Genomic DNA, 21439 nt, shown 5'->3' with positions numbered 1-21439 from the left:
GTTGCCTGATTCCACTACTACCTGTGGTAACCTTCTAGGCATCTACCATTCTCTGTGTACAAGAAACAAAACTCGTCCCTCATGCCTCCTGTAAATTTACCCCCTTCCCCCGGCTGTAAAAACGTGTCCTCTGGTGTTTGATATTTCTACTCTGGATAAAAGATTCCGACTGTCTACCCTATCGATGGCCTTAAAACATTTAAAGCCTTCATCTGGTCATGCCTGAGCCTCTGATGCTTTGAAGGAGAACAAGCTAAGTTTGTCGAAGCTTTCCTTTTAAGCTGATACCCTCTAAACCAGGCAGCATCAGGTAAAACCTATCTGCATCCTTTCTGTAATGGGGCGGCCAGAACTGCACACAATTCAACAGGTGCAATCCGACTAATGTGTTATAGAGCTACAATGTGACTTCCTTACTCTTACACTTAACACCTCCACCAACACAGGCGAAGTTCAAAGAACATGTATGTCACCATATACAACCCTGAGTTTCATTTTCTTGCAGGCATTCACAGTAAATACGTGAAAAATGCAATAAAATCAGTGAAAAACTGCACCTAGGACAGGGGTCCCCAACCTCTTTTGCACTGCGGATATATTGATAATATTGACAATATTCTTGCGGACCGGCCGACCCGGGGGCAGTGGGGGGGGGGGGCGCGGTGGTAGGGTTGCCAACGGACAAGAGTAGCAGTCAAATACGTTGTGTTTACCCCAGAAAGACTACAATGACCATGAAGCCTTTAGCGGGCACCTGTGTACGCATGCGCAACTGGTGCATGCATGTACCTGACGATTTTTTTCTAAAAATCGTTTTTGGCGATTCTGTTCGGGGGGCTGTTAATCACGAACAGAATATAGGTGATAAGTGTCTAATACAATCAATTTCGTTTCTAAAAGGGTTTTTCCAACGAATTTAATATTAAGCACAGCGCATATTTTCCTCGCATGAATATAGTGATAAGTCAATTATCAGGGGAGGACAGGGGCTTGAAGTAAGTGTTGAATGAACTTCCAGCAGAAGTGGTAGAGGCAGGTTCGATATTATCATTTAAAGAAAAATTGGATAGGTATATGGGCAGGAAAGGAATGGAGGGTTATGGGCTGAGTGCGGGTCGGTGGGACTATGTGAGAGTAGCGTTTGGCACGGACTAGCAGGGCCGAGATGGCCTGTTTCCGTGCTGTAATTGCTTTATGGTTATATGAGTCACTTATAATCAATAGCATCATAACATTTTAAGTAACCTTTGGATATTAAACACACAGCACATATTTTCCCCGTATGAACATATAAAATCATTGCAACACACCAATATCGTTGAATCAGTGGGAGCCCTGGGCTTGTTTCCCTGCAACGAGACGGTCCTATCGAACGGTGATGGGAGACAGCGATACTCGAAGGGGGTTCCTGATGTCCAGTCTATTCCGCAATTTAGTTTTCATTGCATTCATTGCAGAAAACTCCGCTTCGCAGCAAAATGTTGGAAATGGAAGCAACGTTTTCAGTGCTTTCGTGGCTACCTCATGATATTTAGCCTTGACTTTGATCCAGAATGCCGGCAGAGATGTTATGTCAAACATACTTCTCAGCCCGTCGTCATTTGCAAGCTCGAGGAGTTGGTCTCCTTCCCGCACTGACATGGATGACGTGCGGGTAATGACCGCGCGTACATTCAAAATCAACAGTGGCCATGACAGGGAATGAAGAAAGGTGCAGCTGACTCATATCGCCAAATCATATCGTTTTCTCGCGGCCCAGTGGCACATGCTTTGCGGCCCGGTACCGGTCCGCAGCCCGGTGGTTGGGGACCGCTGACCTAGGAGGATGGACAAACAACCAATGTTCAAAAGACAATAAGCTGTGCAAGTATAAAAAGAAAATAATGAAAAGAGAAATAATAAAAACATGAGATGAAAAGTCCTTGAAAGGGAGTCTTTGTGGGAACATTTCTTGAAGGGAGGAGTGAAGTTGAATGAAATTATCTCCTCTGGTTCAAAGACCTGATGGGTGAAGGATAATAACTAAACCCTGGTTTCCTTGGGCTGTGTACGTCTAGGGAATACACACTCCGGTCCCACCGCATCTGTGAGATCAGGATGGTTCTCCTCCCCAAACCCTGGTTTGTGTGAATGCTATGTAATTTGCTATGCTGTTACAACTTGGTGCCAAGAGATAACAGACAGCTAACTTAACTCAAGGGTTGGTAAAGAAAAAAACATAAAGGGCCCATTATAATTAAATTGTCAAGTGTGCACCAGTTGGAGCTCAACTCTTCCAAAAGTCATATTCACCGAACCTCAGTAGACCTCCACACCTTGCTCCATCAAATCACAGTCCCCCACTGGGTTGAATCCTACAACTGGTTCTCTCCAGCATCTTCTCTCTTCATCTCCTGCCAAACAAAGACCCCAGCTCACACCGGAGTCAGGCACACAAAAAGAAAACTCGCTCCCCTAATTTGATGGCTCACATTCCAAAGCACCTGTTATCTCTAACCATAATCCAAACTCTGCTTCTACAGAAAGACCATTACGTTAGCAGTGAAACCTTTATCAGGGCGTTACACTAAAGTCTGTGTAGATAATATCCACAGCTTTACTCTCATCAAGCTCCTTTGTCATCCCTTAAAAAAACTCGGTCAAGTTTGTTAAGGCATGACCTGCCCTGCACAAAGCTATGCAGACTGTCCCTAAGGAAGCTGTGTCTTCCCAAATGTGCATAAATACCATCCTTGAGTATCTTCTCCAAGAGCTTCCTTTTCACTGATGTGAGGCTCACAGGATTATCTAGGTAATTATTAGCCAATTTCCTTTTTTGAACAAAGATGAAACATTTGCTACTTGCCAGTCCTTTGGAACCTTACTTGCTACAAGTGAAGTCACAAAGATCTTTGTACAAGTCCCAGTAATGTCCCAACTTCTTCATTTACTATTCTGGGATTTATGCCATCAGGCCCTGGGGACTTAAGACCATAAGATACAGGAACAGAATTTGGCTCATCAAGTCTACTCTGCCATTTCATCATGGCTGATTCAATTTTCCTCTCAGCCCCAATCTCCTGCCTTCTCTCCATATCCCTAATGCCCTGAAAAATCAAGGATCTATCAACCTCTGCCTTAAGAGTTGGCCTCCACAGCTGCCTGTGACAACAAATTCCACAGATTCACCACTCTCTGGCTAAAGAAATTCCTCCTCAGGAATTCAGGAATTCTATACCTGAACTCTGATTAGCTGTCCTTAAATAGCTCCCACATGTCAGACATGAACTTGTCCAACAGTACCTGCTCCAATCAATGGCTCTTAGCTCCTACCTTGTCCTGTCCTATTTTGTCCCAATTTAAAATCTTCCTGCAAGATTTGATTTTATTCTTACAACCATCTTATGACATAATGAGTTGTGGACACTATTCCCAAAATGTTCACCTACCTAAGCTGAAGTAAATAAATAATAAACTATTACGAGTAATGGTGACCGTGAAGCTACCAGGCTGTTGTTAAAAACCTTCCTGGTTCACTGGTCCCATTGATGTGGAACCTGCTGCCCCTACCTGGAGTGGTCTGTTTGTGATCCCAGAACCATCAAGGTGGTTGACTGTTAGCTACCCTGTGAAATTATTTACTCAGCCACTTAACTGAAGTGACATGAGGAATTGACAATAAATGCTGGTGTTGCTAATGACATCCACACTGCACCAAATGTTAAACTGCTCATTAATCCATCATTCATGTTTTGCCTTTCAAAAGATCATGGCTGATTTACTATTTTGTCTCAGGTGACTATGTTTTCTGATTTTCGTAATCTATGGTTCCCCGAAGTTCAAAAATCTATTTATTACAGAAAAACACAGTGACTTTAGTCATTTCACTGGAGAAAATTTCATGCATTCTGCTTCTTGGGAAATCATAATAAAACTGTAGAAATTGGGAGGGGGGGAAGACAAGTGTGATCTTCCAGGATTCATATATATTCTATATATTTTTGCTGAGGACTGAAATTTTGTGCAGTTAGTCTTACACCCATGCAAACCCTCTCAACTTCTAAAGTTTATTGACACTCAATTATTAGACTTAATTCACTTTTTAAAAATTGCTTAGGTGAAATGCCAGAATATTCCTTGCAACAGGGAATCTGTGCCCCAGACAGAAATTAGCATATTTAATGGAGAAAACAAATTTTCACGAGAATTGGAATTAAAATATTTTTCGCAAACAAGAGAAAATCTGCAGATGCTGGAAATCCAAGCAACACACATCAAATGCTGGGAGAACTCAGCAGGCCAGGCAGCATCTATGGAAAAGAGTAAACTGTTGATGTTTCAGACTGAGACCCTCTATCAGGACTCATAAAGGGTCTCGACCCAAAACATCGACTGTATTCTTTTCCATAGATGCTGCGTGGCTTGCTAAGTTCCTCCAGCATTTGGTGTGTGTCGAAATATTTTTACTTTGTTTAGAAGAAAATGGGTTCATAGTAATCAGTGAATTCTGCTGAAACTGTTGCAGACCTAAACTACAGCCAAATATTTGAAAATAACTCATTTAAAACTGCCTTATTCTTTCAGGTGATGGAAGTTGTTATATTATTCAGCAGGATCAAGATTATGTCATTGAATTTACAGGGCCTGACTGTGACCCCATATATCAGGTAACTAAAGTAATGGTGGCTTATCGTGTTTGGCTGTGCTTAGTTGTTGTAGGCTTGAATATCATAAAAAATTAATTTGTGAGCTAGATTTTCCATTCATGATTATGAATGGTTGGAAAATGTAATCAGTTGAATCCCACACTGTAATCAATAATATATCACTTTATGCACAGCATTAAGAATTATAAATGTCTCAGAAGTTCTTGTTTACACGAAAATTTGTGCTAGAACGTTTTCCATTTGCTGACCCATTGCTCAGTGCCCTAACCTGTATTCATCTCATTTCAGGTTGTTGTGAGGGAAAAGTTTGCCTACACATGCTCCAGGGACAGTGTTGTTCGGAAGTACCAACTACAGAATTTCTGAACTCTTTAAAGCATTGTTCGTGGGAGAGTGCAGTAGATAACTGCAGTCTCACTTAGTCTTTCATCTACTGTTTTTATGGAACAAAACTTCTTTTTAGTTAAAAACAATTCAGAGCTTAGCTCTGTAGATTATAATACAGTCTCTGTGATTTGCTGTATATTGCCTGCATCAGCAAATAGAAGACAAATTACACAGAAAAAAAATAAATGAAGCAGCTGCTTTGTGGTAATTACATTGCATTATTTAGTGTGATTTTTAATCGTATGATAAAATCATAGTCTCTATTAAATTGAGTTCTTTGAATACATAATGGAGTTTAGTTCAATGCAGTTTGTGAAAAGTATCTAAGACAATAAACACACTTTTGTTTCCACTTTTTTAAAAAATAATTTCTTGTCATGCTAAAATTTTAAGTTGGCTAGGATTTCTTTTATACATTTCTCGGTATTTTTAATTTTGACCTGTGATTATGTCTTGCGGGTCACCCATAATTTGCTGATTATACAAGCAATTCCCCAATCCTCTTATAGCTTTAGACATTTCAAATAAATGCAGGCAGCGTGATAGCATAGTGGTTAGTGTAAGTGTCAGCAGCCCGGGTTCAATTCTGCCAATGTCTGTAAGGAGTTCGTAATGTTCTCCCCATGACCACATGTTTCTTCCAGGTACTCTGGTTTCCTCCCACATTTCAAAGACATACAGGTTAGTAGGTTAATTGGTTACATGGGTGTAATTGGGCAGCGTGAGCTCATTTGGCAAGAAAGACCTGTCACAGTACTGTATCTCTAAATAAAAAACAGTAATAAAATGAATTCTGGTTTTCTTCATGGCCAACAGTATAGGAAACAGGAATGTGTTATGTGCCTTGCCTTTCCCTGTTGGACAGTGCACAGCATTTACAAACGTTTGTACAAAATGCATTGCAGGTCATCTCAAAAGGGTTCTTCAGGGCATCTCTCAAACCTGTGACATCTGTTAACTGAAAGAACCAGGGTGGTAGTTCCACGGCAACCTTATCACTGCATGTTCCCCTTCAAGTTTCCCCTTGAAAGGCCTAGATAGAGTGGACTCGGAGAGGATGTTTCCATTAGTGGAAACATCTATACCGTCCAGGACCAGAGGGTACTGCCTCAAAATAAAAGGACATCCCTTCAGAACAGCAATGAGGAGGAATTTCTATCATCAGAGGATGGGGAATCTGTGGAATTCATTGCCATAAATGGCTGTGGAGGGCAAGTCATTGGGTATATTTAAAGCAGAGGTTGAAGTGTACTTGATTAGTAGGGGTATCAGAGGATATGGAGAGAAGGCAGGAGAAAAGGGTTAAGAGGGATAATAAATCAGAAATGATCAAATGGTGGAGCAGACTCAATGGAACCAAATAGCTGAATTCAGCTCCTATGTTTTACGGTCTATGGTCTAGGTTGTATGCTGTGGACTTGGAAATATATTGTGTTCTTTCATAGTCATTGTGACTATTGGAATTTCCAACCAAACAGTACAGTGGGGGTATATTTGCCCCAAGGATGGCAGCAGCTTAGGAAGGCCACTTATTGCTAATTAGGATTAAAAAATAAAAACCCAGAAGATTAAATTAAAAATAAGGTGATGTTTTTCATTTATCTATATTGATTTAAAGATAAATACTGAACATTTGGATTAATATCTACTCTATCAACTCCACAAACCATTCATAAATGGAAATCAAGAAAATGACAATGCTGGAAATCTGAAATAAAGACAGAGTTACTGTTAACTTGTTTCTCTTTCCACAGATAAAACAGAACAGTAAACACAGTACAGGCCCTTCAGCCTTCCCTAATATCAATGTAACCCATCCCTTCCACATAACCCTCTATTTTTCTTTCATCTATGTGCCTATCTAAGAGTCTTTTAAATCTCCCTAACATTTATTCCCCTACCACCACCCTTAGCAATGCATTCCATGCACCGATCACTCTCAATGTAAAAAAAAACTTTCCTCTGTCATCCCTCCTATACTTTCCTACAATCACCTTAAAAATATCTCCCCTTTATTAGCCATTTCCTCCCTGGTAAAAAGGTGCTAGCTGTCCACTCTATCTATGCCTCATATCATCATGTATATCTCTATCAAGTCACCTTGCATTCTCCTCTACTCCAAAGAGAAACACCCCAGTTCAATCAAGCATGCCTTGTAAGACATGTTCTGTAATCCAGGATGAATCCTGATAAATCTCCTCTACCCTCTTTAAAGCTTCCACATCCTTCATATAATGAATGAGGTGACAATATTTCAAGTGTGGTCCAACCAGCTTTATAGAGCTGCAACATTACCTTGTGGCTCTTGAACTCAATCTCCCGACTAATGTAGGCCACTGTATCATACCCATTCTTAACCACCCTATCAACTTGCACAGCAACTTTGAGGCACCTATGGACCTAGACCCCCTGTCCAGATACTGTCTGACCTGTTGAGTATATCCAGAATTTTTTGTTTTATTCCACCAACTATTCCCTTTACCAAGACACTTCACTATGCAATTTTATCATTTGTAATACCTCTGACTGTCAGTTAGAATTGGTCATGAATATTGCGTCCTAGCTGTCTAGACACGCAAGCCTGGGCAGTACAATACGGAGAGCAAGCTGCCCATGTGGCAAGCTCTCCCTCCCCACGCAACTGATGAACCCAAAGGAATGGCGGAGATTGATACAGTTTGGTACCAGCAGCATCACAGGAGTTGCCAGTCAATGTAGGACTGCCTTAGGGACTCCAGTTCCGGGTTTTTCCCTCTGGGTTTACTCCCAAAGCCTTCCTCGTAAATGGGTATAGCTGCAAGGCAGTAGAGGTTTGAGATCAGAGTTTTCCTTTTCCTTGAGGTGTCAACTCATCTACCCGCAGCTACTGGTTCACATTTAGTGCATTGCGTTCAGTATTCACACTGTGGTCTCTTCGACACTGGAGAAGCCATATACAGAGTAGGCGACCACGTTGAAGAAGTTCAATCTGAAGGCAATGCTGAGCTTCCCTGTACTTTATATGTCATAATCTTTCATACTTCCTTTGGACTTAGAAGATGGCATTTGGCCTGTTAAATCTACGCTGGTGACAGAAGAGATCCTGCAGATACTGGAAATCTTGAGCAACACAGGCAAAATGCTGGAGGAACTGAGCTGGTCCGGCAGCATCTATGGAGTGAAATAAACAGCCAATGTTTAGGACCAAGACCCTTCATCCAATGCTTACAGTGTGGCCTCTACATCACTGAGTCCCATTGTAGATTGAATACCTTTGCTCTGTTCAGTACAATAGCCAGGATCTCCTGGTAGCCACCTATTTCAGTTCCAGTCCCCATTCCCACACTAATATATCTGTCTTCTATACTTCCATGATGAGGCCAGATGCACCTCATATTCCATCTCGGTAGTCTCCAACCTGAAAGCATGAACATTAATTTCTCTAACTTCTGGTAACAATTTCCCTCTGTCTCCTTTCCTCCTTTTTGTATTCCCTCATTCTGATGGGCTTCTCTTCTCCCCTGCCCATCACCTCCCTCTGTTCTACCCACCTTCTCCTGATTCTTTGTCCAGTGTCCGCTCCTACAAGATTCTGTCTTCAGTCCTTTTTTCAGCCTCAGAGCAGCCAGGAGAAACCTCACCTTGGGGATCAACAGGGCAAGGACCACCAACATACAAAAAACTTCAGGAACAAACCCTGGCATATGTGGCTGGGCATCAAGGGCATTACTGACTACACAAGTAAAAACAGCATCTACTGTACAAAGGACGCCTCCCTGCTCTAAACAACTTTCTGCACACTTGAAGGCATAGAACACAATGCTGTCCATGAAGGCTACACTGCTCCCAGGTGAGCAGCAACTGATGTGAGGACCCTGCAGAGAATCAAACCCAATAAGGTGGCCAGGCCAGACAACATCCCAGTCCGAATACGCAGGGAGTTTCACACCAGCTCACTGACGTCTTCAGACATCTTCAACACTTCATTTACTCAGGCTGGTGTCTCCACATGCTTCAAATCAGCCACCATCATCCCTGTGCCAAAAAACTCTACACCTTCAGAACAAATGACTACCACCCGATGGCACTGATGCCAATCGTCATGCTGCTACTACTACTACTATGTTGACTCAGGCCTAGGGGGCCGGCATCGGGCACGATGACGGACTCTCTACTTCTCCCTCTCCCTCATCAGTGTGTTCAGTTCATCTACATTAGCCGTGCTGCTGTCTTCTAGGAGCGTGTTGACCATAGTCTTTGGAGGGCGCTCGGGGTTCATCCCATGCTTGGGCTCCCATATGATGACTAGGCTGGCAGGTAGCTCGGGGCGGCGTAGACAGTGCCCCACTAGTTGCAGTCTTCTCACCTCGATTTTCGTGGTGAGCATCGGTAGGTTGTTATAGAGCTCGACGTTCATCATGTGCTGTTGCCAACTCACGTCAGGAGCCATCCGGAGCATTTGTGTATAGCAACCATCTAGAGACTTTCGCATAGTCTTGGTGAGTGTCCACGTCTCGCATCCGTACGTGAGAATGGACTCTATGACTGCTATGAAAATCCTCTTTTTAAGCCCTCTGGTCAGGTTCGATTTCCAGATTTCCTTCTTGTCGTTCATAGCCCTCCATGCCAGTGCCTTCCGTATCTTTATGTCCTTCTCCGAACTCAACATTCTTGACCCGAGGTACTTGTATGAATGGCTGATAATGATGATTGTATGTGGCTTGTACAATCGTCATGAATGGCTGGTAATGGCATATATCAAAAACTCCATTCCTGTAACACTGGAAACTCATGAAGAAACTCCTCTGTGACAGATACCATAGCATCTGTCATTCACCTAGAAAACAAGGACACTTATGTCAGAATGCTGAGTCTGGATTTCAGTTTGTCGTTCAATACTACTCTCCCACAGAACTTGGTGAACAAACTCCTATTCCTCAGTCTAAGTACACCACTGTGCAACTGGGTGTTGGGCTCCCTAACCAACAGACCTCAGATAGTCAGAATGCACAACCACTCCTCCCTTTCCATCATCCTCACCATGGGTGTCCCTAGGGCTGTGTGCTGAGCCTATTGCTGTACACTGTGCTCATACATGACTGCACAATCAAATCATGTTGTCAAGTTTGCAAACGACATGACAATTGTGGGATTCATCACCCACAATGATGAGACTTCTACAGAAGGGAGGTAGAAGAGCTTCGACCTGGTGCCACCGCAAATAACCTCTTCTTCAACATGAATGAGACAAAGGAGATGGTTATCAGATTTAGGAGAACTTGCACCCCTCTACATTGAAGGCACAGCGGTGGAAGCTGCGAGGAATTGCAAGCTCCTGGAGGTGCACACCTTGCATAAACACATTCCACACAATCAGCACAGCTCACCAATGCCTCTACTTTTTGAGGTGGCTGAAGAGAGCTGAACTATGCACATCAACACTCAGGTCATTCTGCAGATGCACAGAAGAGAGCATTTTAACATGCAGCATCATTGCACACTGGCAGACAGGAAAGCTCTGGAAAGGATAGTCGAAAATGCCCAATGAATCACCGGCTTATCCAGCATCAAGAAAAGGGCCAGTAGTATGAAGGATCACACCCACCCTGCTTATGGATTGTTTGTCCCACTCCCATCAGGGAGGAGGCTACATAGCATCCACAGCAAGACCTCCATTTCAGACTCAAAAAGTTACTTTCCCCAAGCAGAAAGGCTGATCAACACCTCCACAGCCCCCATCACCACACACACACACACACACACAGTGGCATGTAAAAGTTTGGGCACCCCCAGTCAAAATTTCTGTTACTGTGAATAGTTAAGTGAGTATAAGATGAACTGATCTCCAAAAGTCATGAAGTTAAAGATGAAACATTCTTTTCAACATTTTTAAGCAAGATAAGTGTATTATTTTTGTTTTATACAATTTTAGAGTGAAAAAAAGGAAAGGAGCACCATGCAAAAGTTTGGGCACCTGGGTCAAAATTTCTGTTACTGTGAATAGCCAAGCGAGTAAAAGATGACCTGATTTCCAAGAGGCATAAAATTAAAGATGACATATTTCTTTAATATTTTAAGCAAGATTACTTTTTTATTTCCATCTTTTACAGTTTCAAAATAACAAGAAAGGAAAAGGTCTGGAAGCAAAAGTTTGGGCACCTTGCATTGTCAGTACTCAGTAACACCCCCTTTGGTAAGTATCTCAGCTCGTAAACGCTTTCTGTAGCCAGCTAAGGGTCTTTCAATTCTTGTTTGGGGGATCTTCACCCATTCTTCCTTGCAAAAGGCTTCTAGTTCTGTGAGATTCTTGGGCCGTCTTACATGCACTGCTCTTTTGAGGTCTATCCACAGATTTTCGATGATGTTTGGGTCAGGGGAACTGTGAGGGCCATGGCAAAACCTTCAGCTTCCACCTCTTGAAATCCATTGTGGATTTTGAGGTGTGTTTAGGATCATTATCCTGTTGTAGAAGCCATCCTCTTTTCATCTTCAGCTTTTTTTACAGACGGTGTGATGTTTGCTTCCAGAATTTGCTGGTATTTAATTGAATTCATTCTTCCCTCTACCAGTGAAGTGTTCCCTGTGCCACTGGCTGCAACACAAGCCCAAAGCATGATTGATCCATCCTTGTGCTTAACAGTTGGAGGGGGGTTCTTTTCATGAAATTCTGCACCCTTCTTTCTCCAAACATACCTTTGCTCATTGCGGCCAAAAAGTTCTATTTTAACTTCATCAGTCCACAGGACTTGTTTTCAAAATGCATCAGGCTTGTTTAGATGTTCCTTTGCAAACTTCTGACGCTGAACTTTGAGGTGAGGATGCAGGAAAGGTTTTATTCTGATGACTCTTCCATGAAGGTCATATTTGTGCAGGTGTCGCTGCACAGTAGAACAGTGCACCACCACTCCAGAGTCTGCTAAATCTTCCTGAAGGTCTTTTGCAGTGAAACGGGGGTTTTGATTTGCCTTTCTAGCAAACCTATGAGCAGTTCTCTCGGAAAGTTTTCTTGGTCTTCCAGACCTCAACTTGACCTCCACTGTTCATGTTAACTGCCATTTTTTAATTACATTATGAACTGAGGAAACGGTTACCTGAAAACGCTTTGCTATCTTCTTATAGCCTTCTCCTACTTTATGGGCATCATTTATTTTAATTTTCAGAGTGCTAGGCAGCTGCTTAGAGGAGCCCATGGCTGCTGGTTGTTGGGACAAGGTCTGAGGAGTCAGGGTATTTATAAAGCTTTGAAATTTGCATCACCTGGCCTTTCCCAATGATGGGGTTCTGGCCCGAAACATTGGTTGATCATTTCCACGGATGGTGCCCGACCTGCTGAGTTCTTCCAGCGTGTTGTGAGTGTTGCTTTCCTAATGATGATTGTGAACAAGCCATAGCCCTAACGAGCTATTTAAGGTCTGAGACCTTGGTAAAAGTTATCTGAGAGCTCAAATCTCTTGGGGTGTCCAAACTTTTGCATGGTGCTCCTTTCCTTTTTTCATTCTAAAATTGTAAAAAACAAAAATAATACACTAATCTTCCTTAAAATGTTGAAAAGAATGTTTCATCTTTAACTTTATGACTTTTAGAGATCAGTTCATCTTCTACTCACTTAACTATTCACAGTAACAGAAATTTTGACCAGGGGTGCCCAAACTTCTGCATGCCACTGTGTGTGTATATATTTATCTATCTATCTATCTATCTATCTATATATAAAATCTCATATATTTATATTTATTGTTATTTATTTGAATTTATTGAATGCATCCCACAACATGAGGGAGTAAAAATATCTGAGTTATCACTTTGTCATAATGTACATTCATGGGAATTTAGAAGTCTAATGGCTTGTAGAAAGAAGCTGTCCCACATCCTGTTGGTCCTGGCTTTAATGCTGCAGTAGCATTTGCCAGATGGGAGCAGCTGGAACAGTTTATGGTTGGGGTGACTAATGTCCCCGATGGTCTTCCAGGCCTCCTTTATGCACCTGCTGCTGTAAATGTCCTCAATGGAGGGACATTCACATCCACAGATGCACTGGGCTGTCCGTACCACTCTCTGCAGTGACCAGCGATCAAGGTTGGTGCAGTTCCCATACCAGGCGATGATCCAGCCAGTCAGGATGCTCTTAAAGGTGCCCCTGTAGAAGTTCTTGAGGTTTTGGGGGCTCATGATGAACTTCTTCAGTCGCCTGAGGTGGAAGAGACGCTGTTGTGCTTTTTTTGCCACAAAGTCAGTGTGTACAGTCCAGGTGAGATCTTCAGTGATGTGTATACTGAGGAACTTGAAACTACTCACCCTCTCAACTGCAGTCCCATTGACGTTGATTGGGGCGAGCTTGTCTCTGTTCCTCCTGTAATCCACAATAAGCTCTTTTGTATTTTGGACATTGAGGGAGGATTATTATTGTACTCTTTATCTTATCATGTTTTTTTTGGTGTGCTGCGTTGGATCCTGAGTAACAATTAATTATTTCTCCTTTACACTTGTATACTGGAAATGACATTAAACAATCTTGATCTTGATATCTTACCTCTTCCACTTATCACCTGCAGCTTCTCAGATCACTCACATTTCTCCCCTCCCCCATCTACCTACCTTCCTCATCTCATCTGGAATCGCCTATCACCTGCCTGCTCCTACTCCTTCCCCTTCCCCCAGGAAGATCGGCGTGAATGGAAAAGGCAAATTAAACGACTAAGACATGGAAGCACAATCTTGCCGTTGCAGAGAGAGGGTACGTGCTCTGCAAAACAGTTACCTCGTCTAAGCTGGGCTTGCTAATGTAGAGGAGGCTGTATTGTGAGCATTGAATGCAATAGACACAAGAAATTCTCAAATGCTTGAAATCTTGAGCAAAACTCAAAATGCTTCCTGACATACTGAGTTCCTTCAGCATTTTGAATGCAATAGACCATCCCTTTGTCTCCGTGAATGCTACTTGACCAATTGTTTTTGCTTCAGATTCCAGCATCTACAGTATATTACTTCCCACCTGGGTAACACTGTAGTCCTGGGGAATTAATACTGAACTTAGCAATTGTAGCTAACACCCCTTATTCCTCTGTCCACAGATGTAGACTGCACTTGGAGCACTGTGTGCAGTTCTGGTCACCACACTAGAAAGGATGGGTTGCAATAGACCAAGTTCAGAGGAGATTCACTGGGACACTGCCTGGATTGGAGGACTTTAAAGATTGGGAAAGACTGGGTAGTTTGTGATTGCTTTCCATGGAGTGAAGGAGGCTGAGGAGTGTCTTGTTAGAGATATGAAATTATAGGAGGCCTAGATGGCATGGTAATGACATCAAAAAGAAGAAGGTATAGGTCTAAATTGAGAGGAAAGAACTTTAAAGAAGATTTAAGAGTTATTTTGTGCATAGAGTGATTGATATCTGGATTTCTCTGGCAGAAGAGATGGTAGAATCAGATACAATCACCAGGGGACATTAAGGCAGGCACTTGAATAGGCAGATCATAGAAATATACGAATCTAATGTGGCCAAAAGGTTTGGCATGGTTATGGTGGGCTAATCGTCTCATTTCTGTGCTCTACAATCCTATGATTCTCTAACACTCTGACTAAAGTGGTGCAATATTTTAAGTATTGTATCTAGCAACTAGGGAGCAACGTTTCACTAATTTCTGCATAGTAATTACAGTCCTTTTTCCTAAAGGGATTAAAGAAATTAGGTTTTAATTAGAAAGATTTAGAATAATGTTTCTTCAAACATGGTAACCATTTGCTGTGTGCCAGTTCCATTAAAACGAAATAGAATGTAAATTATTCTGGGTTGCTGTACCAGCTCCATTCGCCACAGCTGTGATTTTCTTTGTAAGAACTCCAACATCGAAAGGTGGAAGTTCTCCATTTGATGTCCAGGTACGCAACATGTTCTTATAGCAAGACAACTGTACTGTATATTCATTACAAATTCCTGTAAATACTCTAAATCAGTAGATGCCATCAGAATTAGAGATTATAGGTTTAAGGTAAGAGATAAAAGATTCAGAAGAAACTAAGGATTTTGTTTTTACTCAGACAATATTTTGAATCTGGAAAGTACCACCTGAGGTGGAGGGAGAGACACTTAAAGAAGATTCTAGAGAAGCATTTGAATCATAAAGGGATGGAGGGGTACGGACCAAATCTTGGAAAATCAGTTTTGCATAGATGGATATTTGATGGCCAGCACAGATGTAGTGGGCTGTAGGGCCTGTTTCTAACCTATTGCTGTGTGCAGGTACTGTTTTTACAAAGAGACTGACGCAAAGCAAACAATCATTCTTTGTCATATGCTATCCATCAGCAACAAAGTTGACTTGCAAAGCTGCTTCGTAGATTCACTCAAATGACTTCAAAAGCAGGCTTGATGCAAGGTGTACAATGTCTCAAACTTGTATGTAAAATTGTTTCCTATGTGTATTGTAAGAGATTACTCAGTGATTAGTCAAGTCACACACGAAAGTCAAAGTAAAACTTACTATCAGAGTACGTACATGCCACCACATACAACCCTGAGATTCTTTTTTTTGCGGGCATACTTAGCAAATCTATAGGACAGTAACTGTAAATGGGATCAATGGACAACAAACTGCACAAGTGCAAATACAAATATATAGCAATAAATAACGAGCATGAAATAACAAGATAAGAGAGTCCTTAAATGAGTGTAGCTATCCCCCTCTGTTCAAGAGTCAGATGGTTGACGGGTGGAAACTGTTCTTGAACCTAGTGGTGTGAGTCCTGAGGCACCTGGTGGCACCAGCAAGAAAAGAGCATGGTCTGGGTGGTGAGGGTCTTTGACAATAGATGCTGCTTTCCTACTGCAACATTTCATGTACGTAGATGGTTTCAATGGTTGGGAGGGTCTTACCCGTGACGTACTGGGCCGAATCCACGACGTTTTGTAGGATTTTCTGCTCAAGGGCATTGTGCCAGGCTGTAATGCAGCCAGTCAGCACACTTTCCACCACACACCTATAGAAGTTGGCAACACACACACGAAAGTTGCTGGTGAACACAGCAGGCCAGGCAGCATCTCTAGGAAGAGGTACAGTTGACGTTCCGGGCCAAGGTTTTTGATGCTATGCCGAATCTTTGCAGACTCCTGAGGAAGTAGAGGCATTGTTGTCCTTTCCATGCAATTATATTTATATGGTGGGTCCAGGACAGTTGTCCTTTCAGTGTTGAAGATGTCATGTTGATGCACTGAAGGGGGAGGGCTGACCTGCTGAAAGCACACTTACAGTTTTGAAGAAGCCCAGAATATCGGCACAGCAGAGAAAGTTCCAAAATTTTGGAAAATGGAAGATAAAGAAAATAGAGTAGGAAGACTAGAAAGTGTTTTACTTTTGCTCTTTGCAAAACCGGCAGGAAAACAAGGTTGTTAATGATAAATCGGGAACATTATCCCATAATCAATTGGTCCTGTTATGGTGTCATCCTTCCTCCCTGTCAGTCAAAGATATATCCACACAATTGTTACTGAATGAGGCACCAGAGGGTGATAAAATATTGGGCCCTAACAATTCAATTTGTTTGCATACTAAACCAAATTAGAAAGGTAATTATGAAGAGCTTTATACAAACACCAAAATTAGTTATTCAATTGTTCACAGTGAAGATTATTCTCCTTAAATCTGCCAGCTGCACTATATGATATTAATTGAATAAAAAGGGCAGTTTTTTTCTTGAATGTGGTGTTTAATTTGAGGTGGAAATTGCTCTTCTACCTCTGAGAATTCTAATGTGGTCACTGCAGGATCTGCAGAATTAGCCACTGAAGGGTTGGAGTCTGACAGGATAGGAAAGTGATAGACCAGTGGCGGTGTGATTCCTCTGCCAAGTTTACAAGACTTCCATGTACTGTATCTCTGGGTGCATTTTCTTTTTTTTTTTCTGAATAGTCAAGACTGGGAGGACAGTGATGGGAGGGAGGTGATGAGAGTTCATGAGGGTGGGAGAAAGTATCTTTACTCCATCTGCTGCATAGACCAGGATGTCTTGATGGGCACCCTTTTCAATTCCATAATTCCACTTCCCATTCCCACACCAACATGTCTGTCAACAGCCAGAATGAAGCCAGACACAAGTTGGAGGAGAAATGCCTCATATTCCATCTTGGTAGCCTCCATCATCAATTCCTCTAATTTCTAAAAACCACACCCATCTGCTTTCCTCTCCACCCATGACTTTTTTCCTCCATTCCCGTGGCCCCCTCACCACTTCTCATCCTCTCCCTCACCCTCATGTCCTGCACATTAGCTCTCTAATTCCCCACCACCTTTCCTTTATTCCGTATGTCCTCCCCATCAGATTCCTTCTTCAGCCATTTGTTTCTTGCACCTATCGCCTCCTAGCTTCTCACGTCATTACCTTTCACTCACCCCCCCCCCACCCACCTATATTCCCCCTTTCACCTATTTCCAGCCAGACTGAGCTCCTCCCCCTCCCCCTTCCTTTTTATACTGGCTTCTGCTCCCTTCCTTTCCAGTCTTGATGAAGAATCTCAGTTTGAAATGTTGACTAGTCATTTCACTCCACAGATGCTGCCTGGCCTGCTGAGGTCCCCCGGCAATTTGTGTTTGTTGCTCAATCTTGTAGGCTACACTATAGTCAAGACCCTACCTAAATGGCAGGATGAAAATTTTAAAAAATTGCAATGGAACAACTAAGTATTCTGTGTTTTTTTAAGGAGCCTCTGATCTGAAACAGTTAACTCTTTATTTTCTCTTTCCATGGAAGCTGATGGACCCGCTCACCCACCCCACCCCACCATTTTATTGTATTCATATTGCTTTTAGTCACTGAACCATTTGATTATTGCATAGGATCCGCACATTTTAACACACAAACTGAAGAAAACCAAATTAACTTTCAGAATCAATATCAAAGCTGGATCAAAATTTTTAAAAAGACCTTTGTTTTAGATGTTAGAATGCAGAATTTGTAGAATGCTGAGTATTTGAAGAAGTCAAGTACCTGAAGGAGGCATTTTTAAACGTAACCAAAATAATGAAACATTAACTTAATTGTTTGCTAACAAATTTTATAAAATATTTCATAAAATATTAAGAACAGATAAAACTGACAGAGAAAAAGATTAATAAGAATGGCCTTGTAGAGCACTACAATTCCCAGAAGGTCTTGTATCGGTTACCATGGTTCCGATATCACGTAGTCATCTTTCAGGTCAACCCGTTGCCGCAGCAACGGAGGTCCGCCGGGAAGCAAACAGAAGTGAGAAAGCCAACATCATTCAAGTGTAAAAACTGCTAAAGAGCGAAGATGGGTCAGGATTACTACAGCATCCTGGGCATTATTAGAAATGCAACAGACGCGGATATTAAAAAAGCGTGAGTTTAAAATAAAACGTATGGGTTTGTTCAACAACTGTGTAGAAGCTCCTGAGATGTTTCAAGATGGAACGAAAGTGTATGGCCAGTTCTTTCCCTCCAAAAGCTGCTTGCTGATTATAATATTATCGACCATTGGACTTTAAAATGTTGTACATATTATATAAAAAACTGACAGCAATTCTGAAGTACTTCTTTGGCTGTGGAGAGCGGTGGGATATTCTGAAGGGGTGTGAAAGATGAATTTTAAAGAGTAACAACCACAAAAATTAGCATAACACAGGTTCTTAAAAATATGCATTTATTTAGTATTTCTTTTGCCTTGCTCCTTTTTTTTTTATCTTATCTTGCATGAAGGTACCTTTGCATATCCAGACAATAACTGAGGACCTATGGTGTGTGTGTTGAAAAATTATTCAGGAGCTCCTCCACCAATATCTGCTTGCCCTCAATATCCCATTTAAGTGCACACATTTTGTAATATGCACAAGTTTCTTTAATGACTAATTAAATTCAAGCTAATATTGCGGTGCACGTTTTGACCAAATAGTACATTTGACAAATGTCCATGGCAGCCACCAACATTTCACAATGTTTCTGGAGTGTCATCTATATGTAAACGATGTTGATGAAAATCAATATTTTCTCTGCTACTGGCACATTAGTCTCAGAATTGCCGCTCATCACTCCAAAAGTAGTGTTATGTGAACTGAAGGGTCATGTGTGTTGATGGTTGCCATGGTATATGTGGGTACGGTTGTTCTAGAGACCCAGGAAAACGCTCAGCAAGGTGCAGACAGTATTTTGCCTTCTTAAGGAATCCATAGTGCACGTACTGGTGTTAACCAAGTCTATGAAACACTGTAAGGCCCATGGGAGGCCCATTCCATTATTTTCATTGATCTTGTAAGGCTTTGACAATGTGTTCTCCACAGTTCAGATGAAGCAACTGGAAGCTGGCTCAATATTTATCTTTATTGAGATGTGCTGTACAGCTCCTTTGTCTATACTCATTGAATATATTGAGCGATGGTGGACATTACTGATTTCTTTTGTGATTCATTCTATTCATTTTTTATCCATTGAATTGTGCAAGGCAATATGAATTGCTTTCCTGTTTTACATGTTTGTGGGTAGACTCACCCAAGAATGCACCATTCTCCAATCTTTACGGTCTTAAGCCTAATTTATACTTCTGCATCAACGCAACGCCGTAAGTACGGCGTCGCCGCAAACCCTGCGCAGAGCCGACATGGATCCCTACTCTAGAGCCTGATGTGCACCTCTCCCAAAATGTAACTACGCATCGCGGCAACACGGAACGCAACAGCTGTGATTGGTCCGCTTGGTAGCATCGCATTTCCTCCTACACTGCAGTAGCTTCCCATTGGGCGACTGAAGGGCAGGGAAGGAACTCTGGCTGCAATGCTTTCCATAAAGCTTTACAGACCTCCGAAATTATGGAGGACACATTTCGCTTTTACGAAAAAAGACGCTGGCTTTAAACTTGTTTACCCCGAGAAAGACTACCATGACCATGAAGCCTTGCACGGGCAGGTGTGTGTGCATGCGTGAATGTGCGAATTACAGAGTGATGCAGACACACCAACGCACAAGTATAAATGCTCACAACGCGCATAAGTCACTTGCGTAGGCTACTGCGTCGAGTTAACGCAGAAGTATAAATCAGGCTTTAGGCTTCATGCACTTTTGCTTTCAGATCCCTCTACAAAATATTATATTCATTGTTCACTTCCATTTAAAATACCTTAAATCTGTCAATAGTCAAGCCAATCAACACCTCTACCTATTAACCCAGCCTAGCACCCTGACCCTTCCAGGACCACAACCGTGTTGTAGGGTTTAGAGGCTTGTATGCCTCAATAGCTATGGTAGGTGGAGTCAGGGCTTTATGCTTTGACTCTTGGTAGGGTCACCCATGCCAAACAAGTCAAAGAGTAGAGGCCAGACTAAGAGTGGTCCATCATCCTGCAGGTTCGGGTTTTCAGCTCAGGACTGACAATCCTGAAGAGTAGAACAAAACTGTTACGGAAACAGCAATGAAGAATCCTTCCACATCTGAGTGCGACCGACGCTATTCCCGAGTCTCTACCCGGAACTTGCATGACTGACAGTGAAAACTGAGCTATCAACATGATGAAGGAAGCCCTGAACACTGCCAGAGATGGAGGATCTTCACTGGTGACCTAAATGCCAGCGACGTAATGGGCAATAGAGAGACCACCCCCACCATCAACACATATTCATCACTTAGCGCCACTTTATGGACATAGAGTCAATCTATGAATATAACTGTTACCTGTATATTGTTTTATAGGACTGCTTTTATATTCATATTTATTGTTTTTTGTACTTTGATTGTTTTTTATGCTTATTGTGTATTTTATGCTGCATTTATCTGGAGTAACAACAATTTTGTTCTTTACATTTGTGTACTGAAGAGCAGCAATAAACAATCTTGAATCTTGAAGTCCACGTTCAATATGCTTTAGTATATTTTTTCCCAAAGAAAATGTCCACATTTCCAGGTTCAGTCATACAAAGCTAGTGTAATACTGTGCTTCCATAATACTTCTTGCTACATTAAAAATGAAGATTTTGCTTTCCAAAGAAAACAAAATAGAATGATGACGTGTGATACTAACAGATTTGAAAATTCAGCCTTCTGTAAACAAAAAGGGAATTAACATATTTTGTCACTGAGAAGCAGTGCTATGGGCTCTATATTTTGGAAATAATTTTATGTAAATTTTGGTTGGCATGAGCACACAGTATTTCACTAAGCTATGAAGAGGTTTATATTTGTATGCTTAGGCTTCAACAGAAAATGGATGGAAAGTGAGACTTTTACCATATTTTGTTGAGGATGTATATCTGTCATTTTAGGTACAGAAAATTAGCCCTAAAGTATCATCCAGACAAAACTACAGATCCCTGTGCAGATGAAAAGTTCTTACAGATTGCAGAAGCCTATGATGTTCTGAGTGATTGTGAGTATAGAGACTTTTATAGTTTCATAGCTTCCATTTGCAAACCTCATGATTAGCTTA

General features: G+C 41.8%; 2 protein-coding genes across 3 annotated transcripts in view; both read left to right on the top strand.

The window, feature by feature from the left end:
* LOC140200072 (proteasomal ATPase-associated factor 1-like) overlaps positions 1-5402 on the top strand; it is a 32932-nt gene extending 27530 nt beyond the window's left edge. Inside the window, exons 11-12 of the mRNA XM_072262802.1 lie at positions 4564-4646; positions 4935-5402. Of these exons, the coding sequence (XP_072118903.1) occupies positions 4564-4646; positions 4935-5012 (161 nt within the window). The 3' untranslated portion in view covers positions 5013-5402. The remainder of the gene's footprint in view (positions 1-4563; positions 4647-4934) is intronic.
* Positions 5403-18231: 12829 nt separating this feature from the next.
* dnajb13 (DnaJ heat shock protein family (Hsp40) member B13) overlaps positions 18232-21439 on the top strand; it is a 55224-nt gene continuing 52016 nt past the window's right edge. For both annotated transcript variants that reach the window (XR_011886554.1, XM_072262800.1), the window contains exons 1-2: positions 18232-18368; positions 21276-21379. Coding sequence is in view for 1 of the 2 variants with exons in the window: in XM_072262800.1 (XP_072118901.1) it covers positions 18301-18368; positions 21276-21379 (172 nt within the window). In the remaining variant the exon portion in view is untranslated. The remainder of the gene's footprint in view (positions 18369-21275; positions 21380-21439) is intronic.

Source organism: Mobula birostris, chromosome 7, assembly GCF_030028105.1.
Source record: "Mobula birostris isolate sMobBir1 chromosome 7, sMobBir1.hap1, whole genome shotgun sequence".
Classification (NCBI taxonomy): Eukaryota; Metazoa; Chordata; class Chondrichthyes; order Myliobatiformes; family Myliobatidae; genus Mobula; species Mobula birostris.
This window is presented reverse-complemented; position numbering and strand designations above follow the sequence as displayed.